This window comes from Notamacropus eugenii, chromosome 5 (genome assembly GCF_028372415.1).
Source record: "Notamacropus eugenii isolate mMacEug1 chromosome 5, mMacEug1.pri_v2, whole genome shotgun sequence".
Taxonomy (NCBI): Eukaryota; Metazoa; Chordata; class Mammalia; order Diprotodontia; family Macropodidae; genus Notamacropus; species Notamacropus eugenii.
In genome coordinates this window covers 153992962-154016172 of record NC_092876.1, presented here as the reverse complement: position 1 = coordinate 154016172, position 23211 = coordinate 153992962, and the positions used below count along the sequence as shown (strand labels likewise).

General features: G+C 36.2%; 1 protein-coding gene across 4 annotated transcripts in view; it reads left to right on the top strand.

Moving 5' to 3' along the window:
• LOC140505365 (baculoviral IAP repeat-containing protein 2-like) overlaps positions 1-23211 on the top strand; it is a 33957-nt gene that overhangs the window by 5408 nt on the left and 5338 nt on the right. For 2 of the 4 annotated variants that reach the window (XM_072611254.1, XM_072611255.1), the window contains exons 2-7: positions 1638-3801; positions 3918-4017; positions 9066-9144; positions 11018-11066; positions 18219-18458; positions 21914-22168. In XM_072611254.1, coding sequence (XP_072467355.1) covers positions 2958-3801; positions 3918-4017; positions 9066-9144; positions 11018-11066; positions 18219-18458; positions 21914-22168 — 1567 coding nt within the window. In that variant the 5' untranslated portion in view covers positions 1638-2957. The remainder of the gene's footprint in view (positions 1-1637; positions 3802-3917; positions 4018-9065; positions 9145-11017; positions 11067-18218; positions 18459-21913; positions 22169-23211) is intronic. The other 2 variants (XM_072611257.1, XM_072611256.1) reach the window with 1 other exon arrangement.

The following is a 23211-nucleotide window of genomic DNA, read 5'->3' as shown; positions in this document are numbered from 1 at the left end:
TGAGAAAACTGAGGCAGATAGAGGTTAAATGATTTGCTCAGTAAATCTCTGAGTTGAATTTGAACTCAGGTCTTCCTGATTTTAGGTCCAGTGCTCTAACCATTACTCCCCCAGCTGACTTAGCTGTCAAATGCCTACTTTGTGCCAGACATTGTGCTAGATGCTGGGGATAAAAGTACAAACAATAGAATGTTCTCTATTCATAATGATCTTACGTTGTAATGGAGGAGACAAATTCATATATAGTACGTGTACAGCAGAAATAATAAATTAATAAATATAGACACTCATGAGGACACAGACAGATAAACATACAAAGTAGTTTAATACAAGGCCCCATGGAAAGGAGGGCACTAGCAGTGGTGGGGGGTCAGGAAAGACTTCATGTACATGGCATGTGAACTGCATCTTAAAGAGAAAGGCTCTATAAGGAGGTGCATTCCAGGCATGGGGAACAGTGAGTACACAAAGACTGTGGAATGTAGTGAATAAGAAATAGAGAGAAGGCCCAGCTTGTTTTCAATTGCAGAGTGAAGGAGGAAGAATAATATCTAACAAGGCCTGAAGGCAGGTTGAAGATAGGTTGTGGAAGACTTTAAAATCTAAACAGAGGAGTTTATATTCTAGAGGCAGCTGGAAATCCTTGGAGTTGATTAAGTCAAGAGTCACATAGTCAGGTATGTGTTTAAGGTAGCAGAGTGTAGAATGCGCTAGAATTATGAGAGACTTAGACAGGAAAACCTGTTGCAGTGATCTTAGTGAGAGATGAAGAGGGCCTGAAATTACTGTGGTAGCTGCACAAGTGGAAAGATGGGTCTGATGAAAGAGATGTGAAGGTAGAAGGAGGAAGGCTTGGCGACTCATTGGATAGGTGGCGTAAGGGAGAATGAGAAATGAGAATAATGCTGAAATGGTGACTTGAAGAGAGAAAGGTTTGGGGGGAAGATAATGAGTTCAGTTTAAATCCTCTTGAGTTACAATGCCCATGAGAGATACATAGATCTCGGCATAGGAGTGGGGAATCTGTAGCCTCAGGGTCATCACATGTGGCCTTCTAGGTCCTTGGATGCTGCATTTTGACTTGAGTCCAAGTTTTACAGAATAGATCCTTTTATTAAGGAATTTATTCTGTGAAGTTTGCAGTCAGTGAAACGTCCGCACTTGAGAACCTAAAGGGCTATGTGTGGCCTCAAGGTTGCAGGTTCCCCACCTCTAATAGGAGTTATCTGCATAGAGATGATAGTTAATCCCATGTGAGCTAGTGAGTTTAGCAAGTGACAGGGTGGAGGAGAGAAAAGAGCCAAGGCTAAAAAAACTTTGAGGAATACCTACAGTTAGGCAGCATTATGTGGATGATAAACCTTCAAAAGAGATGTCAGACAGGTAGGAAGGATTTCTCCTGTTTTCCATGTTTTTTGGAAGCTAGATATCCTCAGTCTCTTGTTGTTTTTGCCTACCAGTATCAATCATTTCCTGTGGTAAACAGTTAATACATTTTGCTAATAAATTGTCGAAATTAATCCTTTTTTTCTAAGATGTTATTTCTTCAATTTGTTGTTCTTCAGGTTTTTTTATGTTCTATTTAATATCAACAAATGCTGTATTTTCTAAAGTAGCCTCTTATGTTTTATTTTCAGATCTTACAACAAAGAAGACTGTGTTTTGGAGACATTTTCATTTTCTTCTTCAGAGCAATAAATTCCAGTATGGAGACCTAGAATTCTTAAAGGGACATAGTCTAAACCCTGGGAGGTAGTTTTGTGCTTGAATATAGTTATAAAATAATGGATGTTTTAAAAGTACCTTTTCAGAGTTAATGATACATTACACATCTGTATAGCAGTTTTTTGAAGGGCAACCATTTTTAAGCATAAACAAAAAAACGGTAGTGTTCTATGTGTGTGGTCCTCAGATGAACACACTATAATTTCATTTTTACATGCAAGGAAGAGCTTCTGTTACAGAGAGTGAATACCTTTTAGCAGTTTAGAAAAGTCTGTTCAGCAGGAAGAGTGTGACATCTGTTCTAAATTGTTGAAAAGTTTAGTACCAGTTATAGTAAAGTAGAAGACTAACAAATACTGAACATTGAATGAATCAGCAACATTTTACTTCAGAACAAAAGAATCAACACTTGTGTGTGAGTTTAGCAAGTGACAAGATACAGAAAAAAAGCAAAATTTGGTCACATGAAACCATATCCATCTTTATTCAGTGTACAAGTTTATGTGTGTTGGGCTTTGAAAGTGAAGTTAAAGAATATTAGATTGTAAAGCATTCCGTTAACTTTTCAAGCATGGCCTCAATTTAGCATGTAATTTAAATTATTTAGCATATAATTTAAATTATTTCTGACACTATAAAGTTGATTTCAGGTATTTTAAGATATTTTTGGTTCTTTGTAAAATGTCTTTAGGAAAATATGTGTTAAAATAGGCTCTAAAGCGATTATTTTTTTCTCTATTATTACAGTATATACTTTTAATGATCAGATTTTACAGCCTCCTACAAAAATTAAAGATAGGTAATTTGAGTTTTCTCTAACTTCTTAAGGTTTTTGATATATAGAAACATACGTATGTATATGAACATAAATGTGAGTTTAAGGTATACATCTTTAAAAGTGAGTCTACTTTCAGTCCACTGAAGTAGCATTGTAATTAATGAGGAACAAGAAGATAAAATAGCACCCTCTAAGCCTAAAAGAGTTAATTAAATCCAAAGTACAATACCAGATAGCATTCAGGGAGAATTACTTCTTACAGAAGTCACTTGATGTAATTCTAATGTTGGACATCTAATAACGCACATAACTTAGATCTCAGTGTTTTTTGTAAAAAGATGAAAAAATTCATTTGTATGTTTTTAGCTAAATATATAACTAAGATTACAAACCCACGCACAAAACTACCTCCCAGAGAAAGACTTGTCCCATTTTATTCCCCAAATACTCAATTATGAATGCGGTAGAGGACGGTGTGCTGTTATCACGTTTGGTGAATAGTGATGCACATGAAATGAAATATGATTTGTCATGTGAACTTTACAGAATGTCTACATACTCTGCTTTCCCAGTAAATGTCCCAGTCTCAGAAAGGAGTCTTGCTCGGGCTGGATTTTATTACACTGGTGTGAACGACAAAGTTAAATGTTTCTGTTGTGGCTTAATGCTGGATAATTGGAAACAAGGAGACAATGCTATTGACAAACATAAACAGCTATATCCTAGCTGTGCCTTTATTCAGAATTTGATTGCAGTTAATCTGGGATCTTCTCAGTCTACATTTTCTTCTTCAATGAATAATGCCACTCGTTCATTATCTTCCAGTTCAGGACAGAGTGGCTATTTCAGTGGTTCTTATTGCAGTTTTCCTTTGGAGCCAGTGACTTCCAGAGCAGCTGAGGACTTGTCCCCTTTAAACACCAGTCCCTACAGTTATTCAATGAGTACTGAAGATGCCAGAATTCTTACTTATCAGACATGGCCATTGACATTTCTGTCACCATTAGATCTGGCAAGAGCTGGTTTTTATTACATAGGACCTGGAGACATGGTAGCTTGCTTTGCTTGTGGTGGGAAACTGAGTAATTGGGAACCAAAAGATGATGCCATGTCAGAGCATCGAAGACATTTTCCTAACTGTCCTTTCCTGGAAAATCAAATCCAAGAAACATCAAGGTTCAGTGTCTCTAATCTGAGCATGCAAACCCATGCAGCCCGTGCAAAAACCTTTGTGACCTGGCCACCTCAAATTCCAGTTCATCCAGAGCAGCTTGCAAGTGCTGGCTTTTATTATGTGGGTAAGAAATCTAAGTCAATAGAAGAAATAATCATAATTCTTAGGCACTCAGTTGTCACCTGTAAATTATAACTTAGTATGCACTTTCAAGTTTTGGTTCAATTTTTTTTTTATTAGGTCGTAATGATGATGTCAAATGCTTTTGCTGTGATGGTGGACTGAGGTGTTGGGAATCGGGAGATGATCCTTGGGTGGAACATGCCAAATGGTTCCCAAGGCAAGTACTCTGATTGCTTACAAAATTTTGTTCTTAAGAGAAGTAGACTTACTTGAATGATTCAAATTTGAATAACATTTAAAGCTTCATGTACATACTGTGTTTGAAATAATCACATTATGTTTTTAAAAATTGATTCTATTTATAGTTAATTTAATTGATTTTTTTCTTGTAACTGCCTAAGTCATGATTTGGTATCTCTGAACTTCAGAAATTCACCTGTTCTGTATTTAGTTATGTTTAGAAGTCCAGTTCTCCTGTTTACCTCTGATGGATGTCTGTTTTGTTATCCAAGGAAGTCTGGTCCGCTATTTCTAACCTTGCAGGTGGGCTCAAACAGTGGAAATTTCTTAAGTCACAGGACTGGGTCTTTGCTAGCTCTCATTCTCAATTTCTGTCTCATTGTATTTTCTAACATCTATGGTTCTAGGCTCCCCAAAACTATAAAAGCTGTCCTCTTCATTTGGAGTCTACCAGAACATCACTTCCTACACCATAGCAATATTCCAACCTTAAACTATCTAGATGTTTTAAATAGTCTACTCTAAAACAATATTGATTAATATGACTAACGTAGTGTAGTTTCCCTGTTTTTTTCTTTTGATTAAATCTATTTTATAGTTTGAGATCATGATTACTACTCCTGCTTTTTTTCTAATAAATTCTACTTCTGATCTTTATTTTATGTTTGTGTGTGTATCTTATTTCCTATCCTTCCTAACTCCTCTACCTGCTACCTGCTACCTTGCCCTCCTATTACTTAAACCTATTGCACCAAAGATTCCTCCCATATTCTCCCTCCCCTTTCCTCTTACCCTCTTGTTCCTTACTGAATTTAGAAGACTTTTGTAGCCTCCCAAATATATGTTATTCCCTTCTTATCCATCCCATTCCCAATGTTTGTGTTTGTCCTTTGTTTTCAAAGAAGACCATGACATTAGAGAAATGATGACATGACTTGCACTTGATTTTGTTTTGAGGAAGGGCTGTACAAGGTCACCAGCCTCACTTTCTCTTCCTGAGCTATCTGGATCCAGTGACCAGATATTCATCAGGATAACTGGAAATGACTCAGGATGCAATGGGAGACCTTGGCCTTTTTAGTCTAAGGCCTTTTCAGGTACTCACATAGAGGGAGGTAGTGCCCATTTGGTGAATAGACCTCTTTAAGAAGTAGTTGGGGGATGGCCCCTTTAATAAGCAATAGAAAAGATAGCTAAATCAAGTTGGAAGGGAAGGGAAACAATTACTATTGATAATTAAGCCAGGGGGGTCCTGAGAACAGGCGTTAAGTGGAACTTGGAACTATTGTTGTCCAGTCTATGAGCTTCAGAGTGCACTGGGTTTAAGGTTTTGGGAAAGGCAATAGAAATAGAGAAAAAAAAAGACATCTAGCCAGTAAACCTCAAGTTAACTGGGCAGTCTCTGGCCATCCAAATTTATCTTCCTTTGAAGAGGACAAAGAAGGGGAGAGGGAGACACAAGGGCTGTGTTATCCAGCTAACTGGTCCCCACTTAGGCAGCTCAGTCTATTCCCAGGTTGTATTCGTCCTTTGTTTTCGAAGACCATGACACCAGAGAAATGATGACGACTTGCACTTGACTTTGTTTTGAATGAGGGTGGGCTGTACAAGGTCACCAGCCTCACTTTCTCCTCCTGAGCCCCATTAAGTCTACCTCCTTATGTAAATAGGTAGTGATTTATTATATGAAGTAGTTTTTCTTTCCCTTCACAATGAGCATAACACTACAGCAATCTAAACCATATAAAATCCAACCATTCTATTTTAGCTAGTTTTATCATCAGTGCTAATTACTGTATTTTTACTGGAGAGCATTAAAAATGCCAGTTTTGAGAACTTTCTAGTCGGCAAACTGCTAGATAACATCTAAACTAAACACAATCTGTACCACTTATTCATAGTAAAAAATACTAATTCATTTACTTAGTGTTTTGAGCTTTATAAAGCACTTTGTTCACAACCATCATGCTCTAGAGAGGATTCACCCAAAGACAAACTACAAATGTACATTATAAGAAGACATGGTTTGTGATCTACACTAGTATACTCAGTACCAGTAAGATGACAAATTTAGTTAAATATTTAAGAACAAAAGTTGATATTTATGAGCTATTTTAAATAAAACCCACAAAGATATACAAGAAAAGTCTCGGAAAAAGCCATTGCTATAAACAACTCAATCTAGACTCATTTTAGTGATGACGGAAGTGAGACCTAGAGGTTGACTTGCCCAACATCACAAAACTAGTTAGTGGCAAAACTAAGAGGAGAGACTAGCTCTCTTAGTTCTAGGATCAGTATTTTTCCACCATACCATAGTGCCACTAATTCAGTTCTCCCTAAGTTACAGCAAATAATCAGCAGGTGGGTACCTACAGTCAGAATATCAGAAAAAAAAACAATTGATAGACAACATAGCAGTTTGGGACCAAACAGTAAAGAAGCAAACAACCCTGTCTCACAGCACCACTATATTACAGCACAATACAAACCATGAAGCTCAAAATTTAACTATATTTAGTATTTTTAGTTTCTTATAATAAATAATGTCATATTTTATGAAGATTTCCATAAAGAACGTTTTAGATGGAAAGTGACTGTTACATGGTATCATATGAAAACTCCCACCCATACTATATCATTTTTTCACCATCTAACAGTTAAAATTAAGGTAGACTGTGGCACAAAGACCTGAACATGATCAATTTATTAATAAAATATGAATTTACCAGTAAATACGATCTCAGCTTTCTCAGCTAAACTAAAACTCCAAATGAGGGGGACAGGTCTTTTATAGTTTTGAGGAGGCTAGAATCATAGATGTAAGAAAATATGATTGGATGGAATTTGGGAATGAGAGCTAGCAACAACCCAGTCCTGTGACTAAGAAATGTCCACTGTTTGAGTCCACCTGCAAGGGTAGAGAATGTTCACAGCTCACTGCCTGCTTCCTGTCTCTCCTTCAGCTCTGACCACTGTGTCCATCTTCCTGTCAGCTTTGCTCCACCTGTTGGGCAAAGTTCTCCCACCACAGACTCCTATGACTTCAGGCTTCCATGTGACTCAAGCAGGTCACATGGGCCTCTTAATGGATGGGAAAGATCTTCCCATTATACAAAAATTCATTAACAATACATGTTGCAGCCACTAAAACCTGTGTAATACTGATTTTGGCTCCCCGGTTTCTTTCTAGCCATTTGCAGTATTTTTTCCTTGACCTAATTGTTCAGAAATTTGGCTATAATGTTTCTTAGAGTTTATTTTGGGATTCTTTCCAGAGATCATTGGTGGATCCTTTTAGTGCCTGTTTTGCCCTATGGTTCTAGGATAACAGGGCAATTTTCCTTGATAATTTCTTGGAAGCTGCTGTCCTTGTCCTCCTTTTGATTTTGGTTTTCAGATAGTCCAATTATTCTGACTTCTCTCCCAGATCTGTTGTCCAGGTCAATGTTGTCCATATTTTCTATGAGATATTTTGCATTTTCTTCTCTTTTCACCTTTTGAATTCATTTGGTTGATTCTTATATAGAGTCTCGGTCATTAGCTTCCATTTGCCCAGTTTGAACTTTTATTGAGTTTTCTTCAGCCTTTGTAGTTTCTTTTCTGTTTGGCCAATTATACTTTTTTTTTTTTGAGGGGAGTCACACAGCTTGACACAGTAAGTGTCTGAGGCCAGATTTGAACTCAGGCCCTCCTGACTCTTGGGCTTGCTGTGCCACCTAGATGTCCTACCAATTGTATTTTTTAAGGAGTTGTTTTCTTCAGTGGATTTTTGTTATCTCCTTTCCCTTTTGTGCAGTTTTTTAAAGTCATTGTTTTCTTTTTCTAAGCTGTTGACTTTTTTCATCTCTTGTATCACTCTCATTTCTTTCCCCAATTTTTTTCTACCTCTTTTAAATGATTTTTAGCCCCATTTTGAATTCTTCCATGAGTTCTTTCTGGGCTTGAGACCACTTCACAATTTTCTTTGGGGTTTTGCCCATAGGTGTTTTGTTGTCCGCTTCTGAATTTGTGTCTTGATCTTCTCTGTCACCATAATAACTTTATGGTCAGAATTCTTTTATCATTATTGTTTTTTGCTCATCTTTTTTTGGCCTTTTTCCTTCCTTTTAAATGCTTCTAGGATGGAAGGGGCACTGTCTCAGGCTTCTTGTGCCAGGAACTACAGGCCCTGCCTGTTTACTTGGTACTGTACTGAGGGGATAGGGTAGGGAGTGACTGATGCCGCTGGAGGCCTTAGGGGTCTGGCACCTTACCCGGTGCTAAGTTGGGGTCTTAGTGGTGGTGTCTGGTATGTACTAAGGTTGGGGTGTTTCTGTATTTCCTCAGGGATCCACTGAAGTACATGGTGGTCTGGCTGCTGGAGGTTGCCTGTTTTCCCAGGGCTAAGCTGAAGCAGTGTTGCTTCCCAAAGCTGTAGTCTGCCAATTCCCCTGGTTATACTGAGGCATGTCGGGGGTTCTGGTGTTGACATTGCACTTTACTGCATGGGGCCTCAGGATCTACCACTGGTTTGGTGAAGAGGGGTTTGCTGAGATGCTTCCTGTCCTGGACTGTGTTCCCCTTTTACCCAAGTGTGATAGACCTTTCCTGCTGATCTTTCAAGGTTCTTGGGTTCAAAAATTGTTTCACTCTGTTTTTTTGCTGGTTCTACTGTTTGAGGATTTGTCTTGGGGTACTATTTTATGGTGGTTTGAAGAGTTATAATGATTTACTGCTTGTTCTACCATCTTAGCTCCTGGAAGTCCTTGACTGCTCTTTGGAATCTCTCCAGCTTGTAGATGTCATTCCTGAATTGTTGCCTGGAAATAAATACTAAATACTTCAGATTTCATCTTTTAAAGTGAAACATACTTCATAATACATATTATTGTATACATTGGTTATCTGAAACAATACTTTCTTTTTAAGATCCAAGTTAGACCTAAGAAATAAATTGTTTGGAAGAATTGTATCTTGACTTTTTATTTTTTAATGTATGAAACTATGAAACAAAATTTTTAAGTGTTTTCTGTTAATCTTTAGGTGTGAATATTTGATACGAATGAAAGGACAAGAGTTTGTTGATCAAGTTCAAGCTAGGTACCCTCATCTCCTTGAACAGGTAAAAAGGAGTTATTGTAATTGCCTGTACTGATAGTCAGTAATTCCTAACTAATAATTATGAAAGTATATTATTTAATACTTTTTAGAGAAAAATCAACAATATTGTTACATTTGTTCTTTGAGCCCTTAGGACATGCAAAGCTTCCTTCATGAATACTTAAGAAATTGGGAGGTCATTTTAACTGTCTCCACTGAAAAAACCAAGTGAATGAAAATTGCATTTTTCCCCAGTTGACAGATAATTGAGAAGGCAACCCATTGAATCAATCACTATTTGTTAATTCAGAGAAATGCTGTAGATGGTCATTGAGCTGGGCCCACAGTTGAGTAGTAGGAGCAGGAGATTAGACTGAATTGCACAGAACTTTCAGTGATTCCAAAGTCTTTATTCCCACAAAAGTGCATCTGTAACCCTAGTACTATGACGTATCACAAAACTCATAAGAATAAAAGAGTGCAAGTGACCCAGTTGGCAAAGGGGAAGATGCACAGTGACTATAAGTAGTCTGGCAGCCCATTATCAGTGATTAATTGCTATGAACCATGACATAAAAGTTTATTATAGAGGACCTGTAAAATTGGGAAATGAAGTAGCCTTAGTAACAAATACATCTTGAGTGCTACGTTGATATCCTCGATATTTAAAGGATTAAAGAAAGGTCTCTAGGTCATCAGGTGAATCCGGTGTGAAGGAGTGAAAAAAAAAAAGATATAAAAGAGACCCACACAGTATGGGAATGTGTACAAGGTTCAGAATCTGTGCTAGTAGAGAGAGTACACATATTTACATTTTGTCATTGTTTTAAGTTAGAGTTCCAAAATACAAATCTTAGAAGGTACATCCGTTATACATCTTACTATGAAGAATAATGGCTTTTTAGGGGGACAACTGACAGAATAGGCTCATTTAAAAAAATTTATGGAGATTGGAGAAAGAATTTTAGTATTTCCCTCATCTTTTTTAGAAAAATCAATTTTAAGATGATGCTGATTTGGTGGAACTTTGCCAAGAGTTGAAGTGTTGGTCCAAATGAGTATGAGTATGATTTAAAGAGTAGTCGCTAGATTCATGATTCCATCAACATGGATATACTTTCCTCATGGATGGAAGATAGATCATTGTACCTTAGTAAACAGTCTTCATTAGTTGAGTCAAAAATATGCATCCACCTGGTGGTTACTTTTTTCCATACATTGGTTGGTCCCTAGATGACATAAAATCTAACTTTTGACAGAAAATAGAAGGCTATTGTAACTTGAACCCTCTATGCCTTTTTTTCCATTGGCTACTATGTATGCATATCCAGGGTGGTGCCCTCTGTTACCTGATACATTAGAGTAAGAGTTTTCTGAAAGCTATATAATATAAGCCAGTTAAATAAGATTTGCAAAGCTTAGTGGAAAATAATCTTATACTTTTAATTTTAGCCACTTCCATGCTTTTGTGAAACTGGAGAATTCCCCTCCCCCTATTCTTTTCTCTGCAGGGTATTGTCTTTCCCCCTAGCCCTGCCTATAATTGGGTTATTTAAAAGCAGCTGTAAATGGTATCATATGATAGAATTCAGCATTTGTTATCTGAGACACACGCATAGACTTAGAAATAGGCAATTTCTTAAAAGTTTTAGTATGATTTGAGTTTTATTACCTCAGACTTTAGGGACACCTCCCCCCCCCCCCAGACAAACACAAACACACTCTCATACACACTCTCACACTCATACTCTCTTTCTCTCTTACAAACAACATACTGTTTTATAGGTTTTGTCAAAATTTGATGTGATTGTTTAGGTACTAAATTCTTGTCCTTTTTGCTATATGCAAATAATTTGAAATTTACGTTGTTTCTTGTTGTATCTTCTCTTCTGTAGTTGTTGTCAACTTCAGATGTTCCAGGGGATGAAAGTGCTGATCTACCAAGTAAGTGAAATAATACTTTGAATTTATAAGGAATGCCTAGAAAAAATATAATGATAATGAATATAACAGAATTGTGAAATTAATTTTAAAAAAAGATGAATCAGGCGTGGAGGGTTGATTACATATTGTGTTATACATGTGGCACCAGGTTCTTTGATAGGGTGGATCCAGAGAAGTATAAGACACTGACCTGGCCCCAAAACCACTTACATTGTAGCTGAGGAGAGAAAACACAAATACACAAAGATGTCATCTATTATTTTGTATTGTTACCTAAATGTCGGATTAATGGTATAGACACATTAAGGAATGTTATTTCAGAGGAGATAGTGATTGCAAAGTGAATTTTCACTTTTTACCAAGTTATGTAAAGAATCGCATAAGATGTCATATATTTTGTATTTTGAAGGCAAGGATAGGAATTATTCCTTGTACTTATTTTAGAAATCTGCCTCTGGTCATGTCTTTTAAATAATATATTAAAAATTAAATTTTGAACAGTAAGCATTCCATACCTTTTCCACTTTCCTCAGGTTCCTAAACTGACTTGCTCCTTCCTTTACTGTTAGCAGATGACTTTGCCTTCTTTTTTAGTAAGATGATCTTGGCTATTAAATGAGTTCTCCTTAAGACAAAGTCTTATATCAGAACAGTAGATTTGGAGCGAGAGAATCTGATCAGAATCAGGCTCTGATATATGTATGATCTTGGGCAAGTCACTTAACCTCTGTTAGCCAAAATTTCATCTTGTCAAATGGGGTTAATAATAGGACCTACCTTTCAGGGTTGTTGTGAGGATCAAATGAGATTATATTTGTAAAGCACTTAGCACAAAGCCTGACATATAGTAAGTATTAATATAAATGCTGGCTATTTTTGTTATCTTCATCATTGTCATTGTTATTTACTTCATGAGTGAATCGATAGTTTATAAATTGCCCAGTTCTTTGGGTAGTCACTGGGAAATTATACAATGGCAGTGGGAAGTGGCACTGCAAACATGCGTTAATAATAATAAGCACATAGGTATGAGAATGGGATGGAATGGTGAAGGAAGGCAGGCAACATGGGGAGGAAGATGGAGAGGGCAGAAAGGCACAGTTAACTCACATAACCATGAATTTAAAGTGCGGAGCATTTGACAGCATGGACCCCATGGAATATGGAAGAATGCTTGGGGGAAGGGTAGGAGTTTGAGGTCTCAGTTTCATAGGATTTTTTTGGGTGGAGGGAAACAGACTAATTCTTATCTGGGGTGAACTTATTAGCATTAAAATCATTTCAGAATTGCTGGTAAAAAAACTTTAAAGGTAATATGTCCACATCTTCTCAAGATTATCAGTACCTTTTGGTGTTTTGTGGATGTCCAGAACATGTCTGAGATTTACATATTATTGTCTTGTGTCTTCTGCTGATTAGGCACATATTACCAGGATATAAATTTAGTTAATATATGATACAGTTCATTGATCTGCTTTTTCTCTATTTGTTGATGTAAGCAATTAAAGATTAGGGTAGAATTGGGTACCCTAAGTACCGATTTGGTAACAGCTGCTAAGTTGTGGTATGTTGTCTCCTCATTTTCTCTAATGAAACCATCAATTATTTCTATGATTTGTTTTTTGACCCGTTTGTTTTTTAGGATTAGATTATTTAGTTTTCAGTTAATTTTTAATCTCTCTTTCCATTGTACATTATTGAATGTAATTTTTATTGCATTGCTGTCTGGAAAACGATGCATTTACTATAGGCTTTTCTGCTTTTGGTTTTGAAATTTTTATATCCTAGTACATAGTTAGTTTTTGTAGGTTCTGAAGAAAAAGGTATATTCCTTTTTATTCCCATTCAATTTTTCACTTGAAATCTATCATATTTAACTTTTTCTAGAATTTAATTCACTTCCTTAACTTCTTTCTTGTTTTTTGATCAGATTTATCTAGTTCTGAAAGGGGAAAGTTGAGATCCCACACTAGTATAGTTTTATTATCTATATCCTCCTGTAGCTTATTCAGCTTTTTCAGAAATTTGATGCTGTACCATTTGGTGCATATTTCTTTATTGTTACTACTTCATTGTCTGTGGTACCTTTCAGCATGATAGTTTCTTCCTTTATCTCTTTTAGTTAGATCAGTTTTTGCTTTTGCTTTGTCTGAGATCATGATATGTACCCCTGCTTTCTTTGCTTCAGTTGAAGCATAATAGATTCTGCTCTAGCCCTTTACCTTTACCCTATGTATATCTTTCTGCTTCAATTGTGTTTCTTGTAAACAACATATTATAGGATTCTGGTTTTTAATCCATTATGCTATCAGCTTCTGTTTTATGGGTGAAATCATCCCATTCACATTTGTAGTTATGATCACTATTTTGCTCCATTCTGTTTTCTGCTTGTTTATCCTCTCCTCTCGCCCACCATCTTTTCTCTCCTCACAAATGTTTTACTTCTGATCACCACCCTCCCTTTTATCAGTTCCCCCCCCCCCCCCCAATTATTCCCATCCCTTTTTAATTCCTTAGAGGGTAAGATAGATTTCTATATCCAACTGATTGTGAATGTTATTTCCTCTTTGAGTTAATTTTGATGAGAGTAAGGTTTAAGCTTTGCTTGCCACCTTTCCCCGACCCCATCTTCCTCTCTATTATAATAGCTCTTTCATGTGGGATAATTTACCCCATTCAACCCCTCCTTCCAGTGCAATTTTCTTTCTCATTTTGTTCTCTTGGGTATCATCCCAACAAAGTCATCTTATATTCATGCTTTCTGCTTGCATATACTCCTTCTAATTGCTCTTATAGAGTTGTTAAGAGTTACAAATATTATCTTGCCATATAGAAATATAAACAATTTAACCTTAATGAATTTCTTAAGTTTTCTCTTGTTCCTTTTTTACCTTTTTATATTTTCCTTGAGTCTTGTATTTGGAGGTTAAATTATTTTATTCAGCTCTGGTCTTTTAATTAAGAAATGCTTGAAAGTTATTTATTTTGTTAAATGTCCCTTTTTTTTCCCCTTGAAAGATTATATTCACTTTTGGGTAGGTGATTTTTGGTTGTAATCCTAACTCCTTTGCCTTCTGGGATATCATATTCCAAGCTCTCTGGTTATTTAATGTGGAAACTGCCAAATGCTGTGTAATCCTGGCTGTAGTTCCACAGTATTTGAATTTCTTTGTGGCCACTTGCTGTACTTTTACCTTATCTGTGAGTTCTGGAATTTGGCTATGATATTCCTGAGTGTTTTCATTTTGGGATCTCTTTCAGGCAATGATCTTTAAATTTAAATTCTTTAAATTTCTATTTTGCCTTGTGGTTCTAATATTTCAGGACAGTTTTCTTTGATAATATCTTGAAAGATGTCCAGGATTTTTTTTTAATCATTGTTTTCAGATAGTCCAATAATTCTGAAATTATCTCTCTTGGATTTATTTTCCAGGTCAGTTGTTTTTCCAGTGAGAAATTTCCCATTTTCTTTTGTTTTTTTGATTTTGTTTTATCATGTCTTGATGTCTCATGGAGTCATTAATTCTAATTTTTAAGGAATTATTTCACTCAGTGAGCTTTTGTACTTCCTTTTCATTTGGTCAATTTTTTTTTTTAAAGTTATTTTCTTTGGTAAATTTTTGTGTTATCTTTTCCCATGCTCTTGACTCTTTTCATGATTCTCTTTCATTACTTTCATTTATTTTCGCATTTTTTTCTTCTATTTCTCTAATTTGTTTTTTTAAGTCCTTTTTAAGCTCTTCCAGGAATTCTTTTTGGGCCTGAGACCAAATTACATTTTTCTTTGAAGCTTCACATGTAGCCATTTTGACGCTATTGTTCTAAAGAAAAGTTTACGCCTTGAACCTTCCTGTCACCATTGTAAATTTCTGTAGTCAAACTCTTTTTTTTGGATTGTTTTTTTTTGCTTATTTTTCTCCTGCTTTTTTTTAGTGACTTTGTTTTTTCATGGGCTCTGGTCCTGCACTGTCACAAGCTTTTTGTGCTGGTGCTCTGGGTTTACTGGACTTCAGGGCTTAGCTGCTTGCTTTCTCTGGAGGGTAGGATTCCTTTCTGGCTTGTACTGCTTAGTAATGCTTCCCTGTTGACCTCCCAACAACAACAACCACAACCTCTGGGTATAGGGTTTAGCTGCTGACCTGCTCTGGGGTGCGACTCTACTGATGGGTTGCCATGGAAATAGAGCCTCTCTGTTCTTCCGGTTCATTATTGGTTAGCAGTGGAGTTAACTGGTGACTTGTGTGCTGGGGCCTTACTGCACTGCACCCATTGCTTACTTGCCTAGGAGGCTGCTAGTTTTATAGGTGGGGAGGCCTTGCCCAGTGGACTGCCTCAGCAGTGTAGGCCCCCTGCTGTGAGGCTGGCTGCTGGTGTTGCTCTTGGACCTTGCTCCCCTTCCAGTCTGGTGAGATAGTCCTTTCCTGCTGGACTGGGAAGCTGCTTCCCTGTTCCCAGATAATTCTGGGGAGGTTTTCCCAAGGGAATTTCGGAAGGCTTTAGAGGGGTCTCTTCCTCATCCTGCCATCTAGGAAACGTCATTTTGATCCTTAAACCATTTAAAGTTGTTTTTGTGAACACTGTTGTTGCCCTTGTATGAATTGTACTTTGATTCTGTTTATTTTACTTTGTGTCCATATTACTTGGGATTCTCTGAAGTTATGTCTTTTTGTCATTTCTCATGACATACTATTCCATTATGCTTATATACACAACTGCCTAAGAGGTAGGCTAAATCAATACCTCCCCTCCTTTTAGATAATAATTATTTTTGTGTGTTCTTGCTTTTAATTGCCCTTTGGGGGATCAAAAAGTTTGCTTCTGTTGTGATTATTCCCTTCCTGGTAGTATCCTTCTTATCTCAGATTCAGGTTTGATCTTTTTATCAGAAATGCTTGAAAGTCTTGAGTCATGAGCTTTTTTTTTTTTTTTTTTAACCTCTCTAGGATTCTGCTCAGCCCTATAGTGCAAAAAGTTCTCAGTGGCAAGCCTGTACCTTTTGATTTTTTTTGGAATATTGTATTCCAAGGTAGTTTCTGGTTTTTAGGAGAAGCTGTCAGGTCTTATGTAATCCAATCCTGACTGTAATTCCTCGGGATTTGGAACACCTTTCCGGATCTTTGTTGCATTCTTTGTCCTGGGAGCTCTGGTTTTTGAATATGACAGTTGTGATACTTTTTCTTTGGAATGGTTCCTTTTAGGGAGTGATTGGTAGGTTCTTTCTATCTTTACTTTACCTTCTGGCATCTTGGAGTTTCCTTAGGGGAGTGTTTTTATTGTCCATTTTTATTGCCTCTGGAGGGTGGACTTCCCTTCTGGCTTGTACTGGGAAATGGTACCTCCCTGTTGACCTGTTCGTCACGTTTCTCTGCTCCAAGTAGAAGTCAGTCATGCACTGGTGCTAGTTTTGATGGAGTGCCATAACTGATTTTTTATACATTTCTGGAGTGGAAGAAGTCACTTAATGTAGTTTCTCATTGGATTTCTTGGCTAGTATTTGAGGTGGTACATTCTTTAGAGTTTTTTTGGATTAGATATGTGGGAGTTCGGAGGCTTATCCATTGTTCAGGTGACCTTCTCAGCAGGATATCCCGTGTGGTGCTTCAGCACCAAATTTATTGAAAGTAGTCTATATCTTATTTCTGGTTTGGCTCTCCTATCTCATTATTCTGTCCATAATCTCTGTTGTTGAATTGTCTCCTTATTCCATAAATATTGGTATTCTTCAGTGTTCATTTTTTCTCCCCCTCTCCATCTTCTTCCTCTCCCCTCCATCCCTTCCACTTCTCCCTTTCTCCTTCCTTCTATCTCTTTCCTTCTCTGTTTTCTCTCTTTTGTTAATATTTTCTGTTATGATTTAGTTACCACCTGAAGACAAAATTTATGTACTACTTTGAGTTTTACAATGTACTTCCGTACAACAGTGTTGGTTTACATTCCCAACTCTATTACTGTGTGTATTGCCTTGGGCAAATCACTTTCTCTTAGCCTCAGTTTCCTGACCTAAAAAAGACTAGTTTGGATTAGATGTACTCAAAGTTCTCTTCCAGGGAGGTAATGTACAGTAGTACTATCCCCCATTTTGTAGATGAGAAAACTATGACCTAGGGGAGATAATTGACTTACCCATGTTTATATAATAAATATGCCAGCTTGATTCTGATCAGTCTTTTCAAGGTCTGTTGCCTTTATTATACCATATTGCCTTTTTGCTTATACAGTTGTTTCACAAATGTTTGTCTCTAGCCCATCCTTTCTTCAGACCTCCATATCTAACTGCTGGTCATTTCCAGTTGGAAGTCTAGGTAGGTCAGATTCAGCATATCCAGAAATCAAGCTCATCTTCCCTCCAAAACCTTTTTCCTTTTGATTGCTCTATTTGTCTTTTGGAATAGAAACTTACTTAGCTTCTTCCACATCGAGTCTTGCCCCTTCCTTTCCATTCCCTCTTCCACCTTTCTCATTTGGGCTATATATAATAGCCATCTCTAAGTACTGGTACTTGGATTGGAATCACACTGGATGAGCTATTCCCCAGACACATCCATCCATATAGATGCTTTGCCTCCTTCCTCCCTTTGCTTCACCTAGAAGCACATTGTCTTATTTCTCTGACCTTCCACTGATCTTTATTCAGATGCCTCTTAGAACATTTAACAAATTCTGTCTGGATTATAGTTTTACTTAAATGCCTTATTTCTTCTAGTTTGTAAGGTCACTGAGAGATATTTTACCAGGCTTTTAATAAGCTCCTAGTATAGGGCTTGCACATGATAGATATTAGATATACATTGAATGAGTAAGATTAGAAATATGTTGTGAAAGAGTTTTTATAGTTCAATAATTGCCTTCATATAGATGATTTCTTCTCATCCTCAAGATAGTTATGTGAGATAAGCAAGGCAGATAATATCCCTGTTTTGGAGATGAAACTCTTAAAATCAAAGTGATTGTGACTTATCCGAGGGCACATAGCCGGAGAGTAGCAGAGCTGAGACTCAGATTCAGGTCATCTAACTTCAAGTCATGTGTTCTTTCCAAAGTGGTAAACATTTTGCCTGTTGTGGTTTGTATGACTCTATATCTATGAGTGTAAAAATTAATCTATAAATCTGTAACTTAAAATTTATTCCTATATATGTTATTTTCAAACAGTTATTCATTTTGGACCTGGAGAAAATTCAGAAGATGCAGTCATGATGAACACTCCAGTGATTAAATCTGCTTTGGAAATGGGCTTCAATAGAAATCTAGTAAAACAGATTGTTCAGAGTAAAATCTTAACAACTGGAGAAAATTATAAAACAGTCAATGAGGTTGTATCAGATCTCCTCAACGCAGAAGATGAGAAAAGGAAGGAGGAAAAAGAGAGACAAACTGAAGAAATGGCATCAGGTGTGTATTGGATTTTTAGTCACATACAGTCAAGCTGTAGTTCATAACATTAATGTAGAATTTAATTTCCTAATGTTTGCAATAGTAGTTTTTTTTGAGCTTTGTAACATTTCCTTCCCTACTTATACTTGTAAATGCTCTTTTTTGAAAAATTATATTTTAAATAATGAAATGAGGTTGTTACTAATTTTATCTCCAATAATATTGTCATTGATTTTATTCAGCATAATTCTGTTCCTATGGTAGTGTTGTTCATTACATTCTGTCACAGTTGTGTTAGAGAAATTGTAATTGGCTTTGGCCCTTGGATTTATTTTTATTTTATAAGCATTTGTGTACAGCAGGTGGTGTAGGACTCAATAGAAATGGATACATTTTACAATGTTTGTAACATTGTACTTTGCTACAAATTAACATTATGCTTTATTGTATTTTTATTTATTTTGTTAAACATTTCCCAATTACAGTTTAACCTGGTTCTTGCAGCACTTGAGAGGTCACCTCTGGAGTAGAGTACTGTATGGTATTGCCAGGAATTATAGGATTTACAGCTAGAAGGGACCTTGGAGATGGATAGGTGGTACCTACATACATTAAGCATTTACTTTGTGCTAAGGTCCAAAGATACCCCCAAAAGCATGTAGTCTTTGCACCCGTGGAATTTGTATTCTAATGGGTGAACGTATCATATTAAAGGGGTGCTGAAAAGTGGGAGGAGGAGGAGGACATGACATGGTGTTCAGACTACAGGAAATGGCATTGATGTGGAGGTCTGGTTCTTACTAAGGCAAAGGAGGCTTAATCAGAGCTAAAGGAATAATAATGGTGATGATAATAGCTATCAAACGTGTGTATGTATACATGTATATGTATACTGTGTATGTATATATGTACACATATATATATGTTTACACACACACGAATGAAAAAGACTTACTATGTTCCAGGCACTGTGCTGAACTCTTTTACAATTATCTCATTTGAACCTAATGATAACCCTGGGAGGTGGCAGTTGTTATTCACATTTTATAGACGGAACTGAGGCAAACAGGTTAAATGACTTGCTCTGGGTCACGTAACTAGTAAGAGTCTGAGGCTAGATTTGAATTTAGATAAAGAAGTATTAATAATCGGTAAATATTTCTTAATGGGGTGGAGACCATAAACTGGAGATATTGTGTTTCAGCTGCCCTTATTTTACAGATAAGGAATCCGAGATTTAGAGAGGTTTAATTGACTTACTCACTATTCATAAGTAGCAGAGATCATATTTGAATGAGTCTTCTGAAATTCAGATCTAATCACTCTTTCAGCTGTTGCACACTGTTCCTAAAGAAATAAGAGACCATTAAAGACAAAGTACCTATCTTTAAGAGTGTATAGCATAGTTGGGAAGAAAAAAAATGTGATACAAACAAACAAGAACACTACAAAAGAGTGTTAAACAAAATGATACAAGAAACGTTATACAGAGAATTTATAGTGATTAGAATATAGGATAAGGTTAGTAAGGGGTTCCTAGTGGAGGGGCAGGGGGCTTTTTAAAGCAACACCTTGAATAAGATACATATATTTACTACATTTTGCTTTTCAAGTTATATTTATATCTTCTCACTTGATCATCTCATGCTAGCATAGTAATTTAAAGGATTAGGTATATTATTTCATAGAGTTGCTAATGGTATTTAGCACTTTTACCCTAGGAAGTATTAACTGAAAAAAGAATTAACTTCTGCCTTAATTTGAGAGAACCAAAAAACAAAAATCACACCTTAAAGTGATATGGATATATAATGTTTCCTTTAAAGAAAAATCAAAATTATTTTAACCTTCCCAGAATTGTTTCCTCCTAGAGTGAGTCATATATGATCTTAGTTCATATCTCAACTTATACTGCTGCCCTGTGTAATGCTTTGTTAGACCTCATTAAGAGACATCATGTTCCAAGACTAGAGAGGTGATTGTCACATTGTATTTTGACTTTGATCAGACTACATTTGTGATATTGTGTCCAGTTCTGGTAGCTACTTTTCAGGAATGACATTGGTAATCTGGAGAGTGCCCTGAGGATATGATAGTGGTCTTCCAAGTATTTTAAAGGCTGTCCTGTGGCAAAGAGATGACACTTGTTTTACTTATCCCCAGAAAACAACTAGGAATAATGAAGAAAAGTCACAGAGAGATAAATTTATTAGATATTATTGGAAAACACTTTATTATAGGTTTAGACTGTGAATTCCTTGGGAGCGGGGACTGTCAGCTTTTCTTTGCATTTTCAACACTTCACAGAATGCCTGAAACATAGTTGGTGCTTAATAAATGTTTATTGACTAACAAAACAGTTCTTAAGTGATATGGGTTGCCTTGGAAAGGGTAATGTTTTCTTCTTCATAAAGATCTTCAAGCAAAAATGGAATGGCTATTTGAGCTTGTTGTAGAGAGAATTCTTGTTCAAATATAGGTTAGATAAGATAAGTTCTGAAGTTCCTTCCAACTCTTGACATTTTATGATTTCTTAAAATTTTAATGACTCTGAGCACCATTTTTCACATGATGATTTCTGTACTATGAAGGTGCTTTTTCTTAGGATCTTGATTTTCTCATGATTTTCACTGCTTAAACTTTTTCCAAATATGAGGAAAAAATCATTATAAAAATGAGATTAATGAATTGTGCTGATTGGGAAGAGTATGCTTAAGGGAATGGATGCAGTTTGGAAACTTGAGTGTAAGGGAAACACTGGGAAGGTAAGAGTAGAAATTTCAGTTAAATATAAATGATAGATTGCTGTAATTTCACACCCATACCACACAAAGCAGTGATATTCCAGAGGAATGTTTTTATAGTGGTTTTGAGGAATGTGAAAAAGGTTTCCTTTTCCTGTCAAGTTTGATTGAGAAGTAACATAAAAAAATTTTTTTTAGCAATTGGAGGGAAATACAGAAATAGTAAATGACATATAACACGTAATATTGTAGTAACATCATCAGAATGTAAAATCAGAATATTGATATGTAAGATTTTTTTAAAAAGTCCCATATTCTATTTAACCTTAATTTGTAAAAGTGGTAAAAATGGTAGAGAAATTAAAATAAAATCATAGTATGTCTTTTTTTTTCTTTTTTTTTTCTGATCTATTCTGGTCTATTATAGTTATACTTAAATTACAGATGAGTGCTACACTGTATTTGAGAGAGCACAGGTTCTTCCTCATCCCTAAAAAAGGTAAATATAGGGAAATAAAGGCAGTAGAGTAAAGCAGAGCCCAAGGTTCAAATATGCCCCCAAAATAAGTTTTGTGACACTGAAAAAGTCATTTAATTTTTTTGTGCTTCAGGTCACAGGTTGCAACTGTTTTGGTGGCAGGAATCCCTGCACTGGGAGTTCTACACTTTGGAATCAGATCATTTGTGTGGTTTTAAGTCTGATGTGATTTTTTTCTCTTTTCAATAAAGATGACCTGACATTAATTCGGAAGAATAGAATGGCTCTGTTTCAGCATTTGACCTGTGTACTTCCTATCCTGGATAGTCTCTTAACATCGGGTGTGATTAATGAGCAGGAACATGATGTTATTAAACAAAAAACACAGACGTCTCTACAAGCAAGAGAACTGATTGATACCATTTTAGTCAAAGGAAATGCTGCAGCCAATATTTTTAAAAACTGTCTCAAAGAAATTGATTCTGTGTTATATAACAATTTATTTGGTAAGTTTGTAGGAAAACTGTTTTAGGAACACAGCGGATCAGTTGAGATATCTTCATTGATCGATATCAGTTAATACAAATAGTGTAAGAAAAGATGTCATTCTTTTGCCAAACAATGGACACCTTTGTTGTCATGGCAGTACTCTTACCTCCTCTGTATTCTTCTGCTAGTGCTTTCTTGCTATGCACTTGAAACCCCTAATTCTAGTAATAAGTTACCCTTCATCCTCAGTTATCTTTCCTTTACTGTGCTGGTTGCTTCTTTTTCTGTTGCTCCATCTCAGCGTGCCTAAACGTAGAATTAGTGTATTCCTTGTTCCACACTTCCACTTATAGATTGTTGTTCTGTCACCATCACACAACCGTTTTCTCCTTTGAAAGTTTGCTATCTAGTGAGCTAATGCTCTTCTGAGTCTTGATTTCCAGAATAATTTTCCACCTTTCTCTATGCCTTTGTTACTTGGCTGGCAGTCTTATTTCCCTTCCTATCCCCCTCTTTCCCAGTCACTATCCTTATAGTCCTCACTGTCCCCTCTAATGATTTACCTAATACCTATATAAGTCCTTCAGTTTCTCAGATTCTAAATCCTTCTACCTAATAGCTTAGACCTCACCATAACCTTGAAACCACCCCATGTCTAAGATCTTAAACTCAGAATTTTTACTCTCTGACAACAATCTCTTAATTTCTATGTCTGTTTCCTTACTTATTCTATATTTATTGTTTCCTTTCATTATGACCTTTGTTGTCTTGATTTTTTGCTATTCTTGCAATCCATTAATTCGCTTGAGGGGCCTTTTTACCTGTCATTGATTACATTTCAGTAAACTCTTCCTTGACTCTCCTGTCTGTTTACTAATCTTCATCCCTTCTCAGCATCCATTTTCCCTTGTTCTTATTCCCAAATAGATGGACACTATTTGAAGAAATCATGAAATTCTACTGATTGGGTCTCACCACAGATTATATTCTTTATCATCATTCATGTCAGTGCTAGGTAACAGTCTTTTATTTATCACCTTAACTAGTGCACTTTCCAAAT